Here is a 13,219-nt window from a genome sequence, read left to right on the forward strand (position 1 = left end):
GTACTCCAACAGATTTTTGGAGACTGCCTCTTCTACTGCTATGAGAAGAAGTGGAATCAAAGCACCGAGATTACACTTCAAGGGGAAGGCTTGTGAAGGATAGCTGGGCCATTTTGCATCTTAATCATACATTTGCCTTGGATTGTAAACGATTTTGCAGTTGTCTAGTACATGACAGTAGAAGTAGACAATGGAAGATCAAGACATTTATTCTTAGGTAGGAGAAGTCTTTGGTGTGGGGTTTTCGGAGACTTCAGAAGATTGTGAGAGACTGCTAGCAATTACCGTCAAGGATGAATAAGACATGTTTTTCAAATGTTAGTGATTACATTGCATAGCTAGCCTGCATATTTTCGTAGCACATTAGCCCACAGGTTTAAATAATGTAAACGGAAATTGCTTTAACATGTTTCATGAATGTACCTCTAAGTTATGTCCAGCAGAAGGTGCAATGTTGTTAGTCTAAATGGTAGTGTTATAGATTCTGTGAGTACTAATAATTACAACGCTACCTTTGGAGTATGGTGTAGTTAGTATGGGATAAATACTTAGCAGACACAAAAATCCAATTTTTTTTAGCTGAAAGACGAAAAAAAAATGAAAATATTCACCTACAGATGTTCTCCTGCAATGCAAAAAGGCGTTAGTGGATAGTATTTTTTTCTCCCATATTTTTTATTAAAGTACCTGTTTGAAGACTAATTAAGATATTTCTGAAGAGTTCTTTTGTTCTTACACTTACTCCTCTGTTGATGTCGTACTCCTTGTCTTGTGATAACATCTTTACTAATGTAACTAAACTGTTGTAATATATATACGCCCTTCTACAATTCAACAGAGTGGAAGTAAGCAGACAACAGTGAGGAATGACATTAAAAAATCCTCAATAATATATTAAAAATAGATAATGATTACAATTAATATGTACTTGTTAGAAGTTTTCAAAGAGACCAAGTTTTTATTGGCTTTTTAAAACAAGTTTGTAAGAAGCTTCATGAAGCATGGGCCCTGAATGTAAAAAGTTAATAGCTTGCAACTGTATTAATGTAATGTCTGGAATATTACATTACTTTGTTTCCAGAGATAATCAATGATGGTAATATAATATCTGCCTCTCAGAGCCAATGTATGATTTAAATTAATTATTGCTTATAGAGCACTTTGAAGTCTTTAGCAGAAAGGTGTTGCGTAAGTGTAAAAGTACTATTATTAATTTAACATCATCATTAGAGTAAAGTCAGTACTTTAGGAGCATTTGCTATACTCTGCTCAATATCTTTTTATTCATCATATGCTGCATATTAGTTATTTTAACATTTAGAAAGCTTAGTAATCTGGAAGTATTCCAAACCATTGTTCCAGACAGCAGTTAGATATTTGGGTGGATCATGTAAAAACAGTGAAATGGCTGAGAAAGCATGTAAAATGTTTGTTTTAAGTAATATTACATCAATGGAACAGACATCTGCAGCACTGGACTTGGTTTTAGACTTCTTTAAACTTTTTTTTAAGTTAATGTTGTACTATGTTTTTGTGAAATTGATTGGGGGGAGCTAATACGTTATTTCTAAACAAGTATATTGTTTTACCTTTTGTTCAGTTTTCATTTTTGTTTCTCAAACATTTGTAGGAAATCAGATTTACAGTGGGTAGGTCTTAGGAGGTGGTGAACACCTGCCACTCGATATTATTGTTGCTGTTTGGTTTTGGAACCTTACGTTGGCTATCAGTACCTGTATTATCTATTGCAATTTTCATTCATGTTGTCTCTTGTATAAGACTGTTTAAAAATATGAGCAGTGATAGGCCTTGGAGATTGTAGCCTCAGAAAAAGGGTATAGAATCATTCTCTCATTTAGTGATCATGCACTGTAAAATAGTTCTGTGTGTTTACACAGTTCTTGTTATCTATAAGGTTATATTCTAAATTGTCCCGAATGGAGAAAAGAAATTTTAGGGACCTTGGCCTCTCCATCCTTACCAGTAGCATTGTGTTGAATTTGTGCTTAGCTCTAGAGTTCAGCGCACGGTCCACTGGCTTTGGAGCTGGTTGTAAGCCCTAGTAAAACACCTTTGAACTTAAGAGTTCAGGTTCCAGCCAGGCTCCCCAGCGCCGTGAAGGCAGGTGGGGTGAGAAATCAGGTGAATAATAGATCCATCTTTATGAATAGTATAAGCTGATGTTCCAGCTTTCTGAAAGCAATATTAATTTAAAAGCCAAATGTGTGAGTAAATCGATTAAAAGATTCACCTGTAAGCAGTTTGCAGAGTCAGCAGTAAGGAAGTTCCATTTTCACCATGTAGTTGAAAATGAGGATATTAATTACTGGTAATATTTTTTTGAGTCTTCTCCTTGTGGTAGACATTTTATTTAAAAATACTACTGCACTAGTAGGATTAAAATCCTTTTTTTAGGTAACTGGAATTTCTTCACTTCTTTGAATTTGTTCTACATTCTGAGATTAATTTAATATGTACTGCAAATGAATTAAATATTGAACCCTTTGGGATTACTAAGTCAGTTAACAAACAGGTTTATCAACCCTAGAATGAAATGCCATATGGCTCAGGTTCACCCATGTTATTTTCAGATATATGCTAGAAGATTAAAGTATGTTATTAATATGAAATTACACATTTCAAGATCATTTTTCAATTTATTAATAATAAGAAAGAGGTGTTCCTCTTACATCAGCAAACTGGGTGCTCAGGTTTCCAACCTATGCTTCATGTATATGAAAACTAGCAAACTTCAGCCTTAATTCCGCACATTTCCACACACAGGAATATCATCAAAACTGATCAAGTATGTACTCTTGTTTTCAGGCAGGTTTAGGGTTGAGATGCTTTCTAAAAACATATTAAAAATTTTGAAATGTAGACAAATTATCCCTAATTTACATGTCACTGGAAATATTTAAAAGTAATGCACATAAATAAATGTAGATTTTTTTCCTGTTTACACTAACTCCTGTTGGTATTAAGGATGTCACATGCATGCGTTCCTTGTCCAGTATAAATGTTGTCCAAGACAAGTAGCTATTTGCAGACAATAGGATGCCATATATGCAGCCAAATAAATAAATAAGTAAATTCCTCTTCATTGAAGAGTGGTCAGTCACATAAGAGTCATTAGCACAGTAACGATGTGGCTGCAGGGCAATTTAAGGTTATTTAAGCACAGGCTGCTGTTTTAATTCATCAAACACTTAAAGCCAGCACTTGAGGCAGTGCTGCTACCGCAAGAAGCTGTCCTGCCCTTCTTTTGCCTCCAACAGCTCGTGATGAGCATCACTGCGTGGTCCTACAGGTGCTGGTGCTGGCACAAGCCATAGCCCAGCTGGAGAGTACAAACAGCAGCTGTAGGTGGGAGAGGAAAGAACTACTTTCTGGTGGCAACAGCACTGACATAGGCTAGTTTAAATTATTTGTGAAATAACAGCCTAAATTATTGTATCAGGTAGGAGGCAGAAGATTGCAGTGAAATAACGATCCTGCTACTATTTTGAAATAGCAGCTGTTCTTCGTAGTTTGTAGATCTCCAAACCTCATTTCTTCATGTGGCGTATTCTGTGCCAGCCACATTTTTAAAGTCTCGGTTTGTACCTTCTTAAAAAGAGTGGGGGAACAGGGAGAAGAGGGGCACATCAGATCTGCTTTGTTTCTAAATAAATTATGTAACTTCATTTACGGTTACTGTAAAAAAAAGATACTGCTTCTAAATGCTTACCTTGTTTTCCACTGCAAAATATGTTAATGAAAATTGTCTACGCGTCAAACCCATTCTGGAGTAATGAGAATGATCTTTGTTTTTCTTTTCAGCGCCAAAGGGAATACTCCATCTCTCTCCTGATGTTTATCAAGAGATGGAAGCAAGCCGCAACAAATCAGCCCCTGGTACCACTGTAAGCTATTTGTCGCCCAAAGAAATGAGCCAGACTTCTAGCTCTTTCTTCAGCATATCTCCTACAACAAATAGCACAGCTACGATCGCCAGGGAACTTCTCATGAACGGAACGTCCCCAACTGCCGAAGCCATAGGTCTAAAAGGAATATCTCCTGCTTCCCCCTGTTCTGCAGTGCAGCCTTCAAAACAGCTGGAGTATTTGGCAAGGATTCAAGGCTTTCAGGTATGGGAAGGGGAAAATGAAGCTCTTCAGCCAGAATCATAGCATTGCCATCAAGGTTTCACTCTTGCCCTCTTGAATGTGGGCATGCATTTAACTTATATTGTAAAATTAGCTGGTGTCCAAGGCAGTTTCTGGGTCCAGGAGATACAACCCTGCACCAATGTACATGTCCCTCCTTCTCTTTTTTTGTTCCTTCCTCCTCCATTCACCTTACTGCAGGCCATCTTTCTCTCCTTTGTTTATTCTCCTTAAATAATTACAGGCTTAAATCATGCTTTTTACTTGCACTTCTTTGAGAGTCTTCACCTCTTGGCATTAGAAGCTTTACATACTGCTCTGGCGTTGGTTTCTCTCTTGGGCTCTGATCCAGAATGTGCTGATGCACCACCTTAACTTTGCGTTTTGCCTTCTGGGCCGGGTCGTGAAAGCCGTTACTCTGCTTCCCACCCTGCACCTCTTAGTTGTAACCTGCAGAACAACGCTTTGATCAGAAGGTGCAGCCTAGGAGCAGACCTGGTGTCAGAGCAGTGCAGAATGTTTTTGACATCGCAGTCAATACTAGAGAATGTAAGATGTCCTGCGCTGGGTCAGCACATGAGTCCTTCAGCGCTGATGACCTGTATCCAGCAATGGCAAATGCCCTACATTTCATAGCGCAGTGACGGCCTCTGTAGTACATCCAGTCATTTCTGCAGCGTGGAAGATGGGAAAAGGAAGCCTCTTCCCAATCACCATTACATGCAAAATTACACATATATATGGATAGTAGCTCATTTTACTGTGTTGCACCATCGGAGGATAGGACCAGCTATGTAGAAATATTCTTTTGCCTGTCAGAGGTTTTTGTTGTTTTTTTCTTCCTTTTCAGAGTTCTGAATTTGCTCCATTTGAAAAGTTGGTTTCATATGTTCTAGCATATGTAATTTGATCATGTAACTAAATTCTGGAAATGGGAGGTTTCTGTTAGAATTTTTGCATGCCTGATAATGATTTTTTTCATCAAAGCCCATGTAATTTACAAAGTATGCAGTTGTTGAAAGTGATTTAAAAGAGGCTGCTAGAATTCGAGAAATAGTGTCAGATGTTCTGTTGGCATAAGCAGCATAGTTAAATTACATTTGCGTACATCGGATATCACCAGTTGTGGCTTTGACCTAATGCTGTTTCTGTCTAAAATGTACATTCAGCTTTCTTTTGGTCTTCATTTTTAAAATGTCATTTTTGATTCATTAGTTTGAATGTCTCTTACTGCAAGAAACGGTAAAAGCCTAAGCCTCACCGTAGTAGAGTTAAGCTGCTAAAAGGAATTCAGTTTTCCTGAGTTCCATTTGTTACCTGCCTGCAGTAGAAACAGATGAATTCCAATGAAAAGAAATTCAATCCGTGAAGTCTTCACTGCTCACTTTCACATCTTGTCAGATTGCTTGTGTCTACTAGTAACACTTTATTTTCATAGAACCAATACACAATTTATGTTACTGTTTTGATTCCTACTTGCCTACAGTATGTGGTTCCTGTAAAATGGTTAGTTGTGTTTGTCCTGGGTTTTTTTCATGCTTTGATTCTAGATGCTTATGTAGAAATTGTTTTTAAAGGGTCTTACCTTGAGCCAAAAAGTTACCTTGAGTACCTTGAGTTTCATCCGTAAACTAGACTACTACTTTTTACTTGGCCCTGACACAGACGGAGAAGTTTGGTAGAGAATCTCGATTATTAACATCTGCCCGCTGCGTATGTAACTGATGGTTTTACACCGCCTTAGCACGCTTTTTAACACCTCGCTTGACTAAGCCTGGTGTTGATGTGAAACTCTGCCACTGCTGGGTGGCTGAGCCGAGGTAGCGCAGTGAACAGAATCTCTGTGGGAAATGGCTCGGTGGCCTGTCAGGTGCATATCACAGGTCTCTTCACCATTTCAGCCTAGAAAGCTCTTTGTGTTTAAGAGTTTAAAAAGCTGACTTCTTTACAGGTTAACTTTCTCAGGCATATTTACTAAGTAGAAAACTACTGCATTTGCAAACAGCTAGCTTGTTTCGTGTTTCCTGAATGACCCAAAAATGATTTTTAAATTGTTAGCATGTATTTGTATTCTGGTCCGGATGATAACCATAGTTTTGTCTTTCATTGAAGAACGTATACATTCTGTTCTGTTACAATGTATTTTTGAATTTTTTAAAAAGATCAATAAATACTCATATGATGTTTCATTTGTAAATGTAAAAAAAATGTTATTTGCTTATTTGAATGTTTTTTTGAACTTCTTTAGCTGCAGGGGACACATCTTTAAAATGTGGTTATTTAATTTACATTCTTCTAAACTGTTTGTATATGATCTCAGCCATGTTCTATTGTAAGCCCTTAATATTAAGAGTTACTGGGACCAATGTATGGAAAAGTACTAAAAGTTGACATTTTTATGTTTTATGGCTTATTATTCTAAAGATATTTGTAATTCATAAGCAGCAGCTCAGTGTCACTGAAAAACAGGTGTTTAGCTTGGATACTTTCAAAGCTCGGGCTTCAAATTACCAGTGATAATTAAACACAAATACTTCAAGCAAGCCTTTACATACTCTGAATAAAGCATTTTTAGTGCTTGCTTCATATTTATGAATGCAATCTACCAGTTACTTGTTTTGCAGACTTTGCCCAGAGATTATTTAAAAGAAAATTCAGCTTCGTTAAAATTGTTATTTTTAAGTGACTATGTGGTATTTTGTCCATTGTTTTGTAACTAGATTAGGAAAGTTACAGTTATTTTTGCTGACCGTTTAAGTGCAGTAAATTATTCAGAGAGTTTGTGTAAATGGAAACATTTAGAGAAGCTGTTTACACATGAATAATTTGGGCCTCCAGGTTTTACTGAGTTGCAGGTAGTCCAGTAGGAAATTCCGCTGGGAGTTTCCATGAAGCAAAGATCGTAAAATTTACAAAGCCACGATTGAGTGCCCGCAATCAGTCCCCATGCGTGGCTGTGGCCGCACTTGGCTTGCTGCGTTGGCAGGACTTAGAGATCTTAACTTTTTCTCCGTAGCGGCTACATAATAAAACTTCACACAGGATATAGTTTCTACGTGATGTATTCCTTTGGTTGCAATGGTTACCCAATTTATACCTTCTCCCCCCCACCCCCCCTCCGCATTTGTTTGGTGGTTAACTGTTTCATTTTATACATTGATAGATTTAAATGTTTTATTGTTGGGCATTTCTAAATGGTTCTCATTTCCCCAACCAGTAGCGCAGGCATACGTTTCTAAGTGACTGCACACACAGGAGAGGTCCTGCTGGATGCTCTAAAGTCAGGTTTACTTGTGGCATATACACGTCAGCGCGTGGTTCGGAATTGTCGGCAGAGGTGGGCCTAAACTAAGTTTCCACACTTTGCACGAGGGTTGACACTGAGCTCAAACCTTTCCCTACAGTGGCTTTGAACAAAACATACACTCGTTTTGCTTTGTTGGACGTGGAATTAGGAGTGCCTGGATCTCACTACTGAGATACGTAAGGGAGGAAAATTTCAGGGAAATTCATCCCTCAGTAAATTTGAAGGAAAGAGCTATAGTTTTGGTCTGATCTGTATGTAATTGCAAGTTTCTTGGAGCGGGTTAAACTTTAAAAAGCACATAAATACCATTTTCAAAATTGTCACAGGATGCTAATAGCAAGTAATTTAGAGGTGTAAAATAATCTAAAAAGATAGATGCTTCTTGGGATTTTCATAAACACCTGTGCAGATTAGGTACTGGACTTCCAGTTCACTTGTAAGCCTGGGCACCCTACGTAGTGTTTTGCAAATTTGGGCCTGTTGCCCCACACAGTGAACTCATTGCCTACAGTCAGTCACACCGTTGAGACTTCTGCCCTGTACTGTGTTGTCGGGTGCAGACATGTCCTCGCGTGCTGTGGGTTCTCATTCGCATGTGAGCGATAACGGGACTTCCGTCGGTGTCTTCTCACCGCTTTTGCTGAAGGATGTAGTCACTGGCAGGAAGGGCAAAAAAGGGGCAAGTCTGGCTTCTTCGGGCTCGGCGTAGTGTGTGAAGCAGCCGTCGGTCGTAGCTTAGGCCATGCTGTGACCGTTCCCTGGTCTCTGATTTGGCTGTGGCTGCTGACGAGCGCAGCACCACAGAACAGGCGCCTGGCTTCCCAAGGAAAGGACGGTGGGTGACCTTCGCATCCATCCCACCTGAGTTTGCGAAGGTTTGTGAATCCCAACTCTGCTTTTACCTGAGATTTCTTTGACCAATATTAAATTCGCTGTCAGAACTTGTTGACAGTGTTCATGATGGTTGAAGAGTTCTTGGTCTTCTTAATGATGAAGAGTTTGGGCCTGAAACCCTTTCTGCAACAAATCTCCTAGACACAGTCATGAAAATCGGATTTGAGTTCAGTGGAAGTTTTTAATACAAAAGGAATGAGTGAGGGATTCCGGGTTAAGACTGAAGAAAATAATTGAAATATAAATTATTATCATCACAACTTCCACATCTTGAAATTTGATGCAGTATCCTTTATCTTCCTTCGTTAACATTTTGTGTCCAAGTATGCCAACTCATTGATGATGGCTGAAATAATAATTTCAATTCAAAAGTTCTTTTCCAAAGCAGCTTATGATTAAGAAATGTTGCTTGCTTAGTTAAATTAAAATTCATTGGACTTCACTAGATGGAGGCAGCTTTCCTTTCGTTAGTTCTTGTTCGTTACATGACCCAGAGAAATATCCATACTTAACTTGCAAGAGCTCCCTGGAAGTCTTGACATTAGCTATTGCCCTTCTTTCTTACCTCTGAAGCTGGTTTTTACCTCAGTAAAAGCAACATCTTATTCCTTTTCGTCTACCTTTTTCTCTTGCCACAGCAAGCAGGACTTTTTTCAATTGAAATTTCATCAGTCTTTGCCAGCACAGCAGGATATTTCTTTTTGATAATCTTCAGTATAACTCTAGGACTGGAAAACAAAGGCCAGATCATTTACTTGTACAAATTGTTATATCTCTGAGTGACACACCGGTTATGGATTTGGGCAACAGGACTGCTCTCCAAAATTTTCCATAAACTTGTCACATTCACAAAAAAAGCCATGATAAATAAGGAGAAGGCAGCTATAGCAAGAAATTTACCAGTCTTTTGAGCTCTTGCAGAACACAAACCTCTGAATTAGCTTTGAAAATTGCAAGAATTCATTGGTACGGATTGCAAGGTTAGGGAGAAAAACAAGCAGGCAAAAAACCCCAAGCATTCCTCATTGACTCCAGATTCAAATAGCTACAGTAAAGGGAATTATGAGACTTTTTTTATCGTTCTGTTGAGTAGAAGTGCATTCTTAGAAATGCTCGGCATTGCATCTCATTCTCAGCAGAATCTCCCTGCTGAGGAAGCCGATGGGAAGAAATGAAAACAGACTAACAAGAATGCAGTGATGGAGGTGAAAGCTTCAATAGAGGGCTTTGAAGCAGCACGTTAAAATGAAGTTTCCGTGGTTTCCCAGAAAATCAGTGGGCATTTCCTGTCTCTGGGTCTCTGATGGACTATAGACTACCTTCCCATCCCAAATGTCCTGTCTCAGTTTTTACAACAGACGATCTTCTTTTTTTGTTGTTGTTGTTTTCATTTTCATTCCTCTCTCAGGATAGAAGCAGCAACTTCTCTTTGCTTCTTTCAGCCTTTCTCGTTACTCACTGCTTTGTGTAAAGTGGCCCCCCACTATGTCATTCACCTCTACTCTTCCTCAATAGTTATCTACTGAGCCTACACTACAAAAATTGTAGTTAGAAGTTTAATCGTTTTGTGGTGATTGTGTTCAAGTGATCATTTATTTAGGCGTGAAATGCAGCCAAGCTGTGGTAAACTGGACAAACAACAAACCGTCTCGTATGAGTCATGAACAGCTGATGTGATTTTCTTCAGATTCCCCCAGATCACTTTTGAGAAAAAAAAAAAAAGTAAACTTCTATTGTGTTTTGGGGGAAAGGGTTCCATGCAGTGAATTTATTATAATGAATATAGTTGTAACTATAATGTCACTTGTCAAAGAGAGTGTATTTTCAAAACTGAAAGTTTTGATTCATTCAAAGATGAATGAATCAGAAGGTATGTTTTAGCAAGTCTCCAGCCAAAACCAGTGAGGGACAGTGTAGCAAGTGCTAAAAAACTAGAATGTAAACCCAGATGATACTGTTCTGTCCTTGAACGTGTCGGCTGCATAAAGGTTTGTGGCCCGTGTCGGCTTGGGACTGGAATCCCAGCAAATGGGCTAGTTGTGGGGAGTACAGAAGTCTCATAACTTGTTCAAATTAGAAAAATCAAACAATAATTATTGGAAGCTTTTGCAATTATGACATCAGGCTTCCTGGCATCATTAATGTAAAATGGATTTAAAGGCTATGTCAGGAAACTGTTTCTATATAAATGCTTCTTTGAAGATCTTATCTCCAAAAATCAGGAAAAATTAGGATATTAAAAAGTGAAAGTGTTTGTAGAATAATGTTAGAGAATACTTTTGAAATAAGGCTATTAAAGCAAATCTTGCTTCATCCACATTTGAGATCAAACCCCCTTATAATTCTGTGTCTATAACCGTGCATCTAGCCACCCCCACACCCCTCCCAGCAAGGCATTGGAGACTTCTTTCCCAGCAGGATTGACCAGACTGCAAATATTAGTAAAAGTGTTGTAATATAGTAGTGTACGGTCAGGCCCAGAGGGAACTGTGATCAGCTGATTCACCTTAATGCTAACACTCCAAGGGCAGTGGGAGTTTATATTTAAAAATAAGTATTCATGAAACCCCTTGAAGTAGCTCAAGGGTGGCTGTGTTGCCATGGGTTATCAATACCTGCTTCTGCAAAACAAGCTGTGGAACTGGGCTTTTGGTTCCTGTCCTGGTGCCTTGAGTCACAGTCAAGCGCTGTACCTGCTCATTGCTCACATCAGTTTCTGTAACATGATGTGTGGAATGACATTGTGCTCTGTCGTCACTCAAAGTACTGAAATCCGGCCTTTTGCAGAAGGGCATCGTCTTCCTGTGTGTTTGTACTATGCCGTACTCAGTGGCACGTACGTACGATAATCTCAACAGCAATCTTTGTCTCTCACCCACAGGGAGTATAAACACCTGTAGAAATGGTTGACAAAGTCCTCATTATCTCAGTTTCTGTCTCTTCTGGACACTTTTTTTTTTTTCCCCTAATGTGAAGTTTGTACTTTCACCAGTTTCCAAACTATTGCCTGATGTTCAAATTACCAGAGATTTTTCTTGTGGGTTAACCCTGGTGAGCAGCTTAAGCCCGACACATCTGCTCGGTCGCTACCCCGAGGTGGGATGAGGGAAAGAATCAGAAGGGCAAGGGTGAGAAAACTCATGGGTTGAGATAAAGGCAAAGCCACGCACACAAGCAAAGCAGAACAAGGAATTCATTCACTGCTTCCCATCGGCAGGCAGGTGTTCAGCCATCTCCAGGAAAGCAGGGCTCCATCACGCATAATGGTTACTTGGGAAGACAGACACCATAACTCTGAATGTTCTCCCCCTTCTTTCTTTTCCCCTGCTTTTATTGCTGAGCATGATGTCATGTGGTGTGGGACATCCCCTTTGGTCAGTTGGGGTCAGCTCTCCTGGCTGTGTCCCCTCCCACCTTCTTGGCCACCCACAGCCTGCTCGCTGGTGGGGCAGCGTGAGAAGCGGAAGAGGCCTTGGTGCTGTGTGAGCGCTACTCAGCAGTAGCTAAAACATAGGTGTGCTAATAATGCCGTTTTGGTCACAAATCCAAAACATAGCACCATACAAGCTGCTCAGAAGAAAATTAGCTCCTTCCCAGCCAAAACCATTATACTCTCCACCCCTTATTCCATAACATTTACATCATGCTCAGGCCCCATACTACCAATAGATCCTCATTAACCACCCCGCCCTTGCTGTTCTCTGATACATACGCAGGTATCATTCCTTTAGTCTATGGGCCACCTCTTAAAAAGTCCACAAATGTCCATTGAGTTCATTTAGTCCGTGACTTGGGCTCCATCTGTTATGGTAGTTGCTCGGGACAGGAGAGGTAGTGTGTTGTGTGGAGTTACTTGTCACCAAATTCATCTCAGGTTTGGTCACTGCTGCACTTCCGTTACTTGTTGTGAGGCTTGTCCTCTGCTGGTTTAGGTGGTTCCTGCTTGTAGTATTTCCTATAAAATGCGACGCAAATCATGGGTTACAATAATTAAGTGGTATTCCCATTACAGTCTCCTCTCCTCGTCCCTTTGGACTAGGCTGTAGGATTTAACGTTTCAATGGACTCTTCCCCTTGCCCCTTCTGCAGCATGGGCTTATCCACAGGCCACTGTCCCTTAGGGTTTTACCTGCTCCAATGTTACCTTACCCACAGGCCATAGTTCCTTCAGGGATGTATCTGCTCTGGCACGGACTACTCCGTGGCCACATACGCTTCTGGATATGCCTGCTCCAGAGTGGACATATCCACGGTCACAGTCCCTTGGACCTGAGTTCCAGCCTGCCCAGTACAGCAGCCCAGGAGCAGCAGGAACGTCCTGGCCATCTGCCAGCCCATTGCTGTTATCAGCAGGATAATATCAGATATTCTATAGGATGATAAGGAGTACAGGAAACAGCAGAAGCAAAACGCAGCCCTAACAAGTACTAGACTTTAATATACAGCAAAGCAAGCAAGCCCCGTGGCGAGCACAGGAGCCTGCCAATTAGTTGCTAAACAGCTATAAATTTGGACTAGCATACTCTGATCAAATCTGTCACTATCTTGAACTCCTCATATCCCACGTGGGCTGCCAGAAAGGACTGTTATGGGTTATCCCCGTGAGGAAGCTCAGCCGCTCGCTTGCTTGCCCTGGCCAGTGGGGATGGAGGAGAGAATAGGAAGGGTAAAACTGTGAAAACTCGTGGATTGAGATAAAGAGAATTCCATAGGTAAAGCAAAGCTGCATGCACAAGCAAAGCAAAATAAGGGATTCATTCAGTGCTTACCATCATCAGGCAGGTGTTCAGCCATCTCCAGGAGAGCAGAGCTCCATGATGCATAATGGTTACCTGGGAAGACAAATGCTGTAACTCCAAACCTCCCCCTT

The 13,219-nt window shown here is 40.1% G+C and overlaps 1 protein-coding gene across 7 annotated transcripts in view; it reads left to right on the forward strand.

Moving 5' to 3' along the window:
* Positions 1–13,219, forward strand: part of STAU2 (staufen double-stranded RNA binding protein 2) — a 170,466-nt gene that overhangs the window by 84,610 nt on the left and 72,637 nt on the right. For all 7 annotated transcript variants that reach the window (XM_054190269.1, XM_054190272.1, XM_054190276.1 and 4 more), the window contains one exon: positions 3,823–4,130. In XM_054190269.1, coding sequence (XP_054046244.1) covers positions 3,823–4,130 — 308 coding nt within the window. The remainder of the gene's footprint in view (positions 1–3,822; positions 4,131–13,219) is intronic.

The sequence above is a fragment of the Rissa tridactyla genome, chromosome 2 (genome assembly GCF_028500815.1).
Source record: "Rissa tridactyla isolate bRisTri1 chromosome 2, bRisTri1.patW.cur.20221130, whole genome shotgun sequence".
Classification (NCBI taxonomy): Eukaryota; Metazoa; Chordata; class Aves; order Charadriiformes; family Laridae; genus Rissa; species Rissa tridactyla.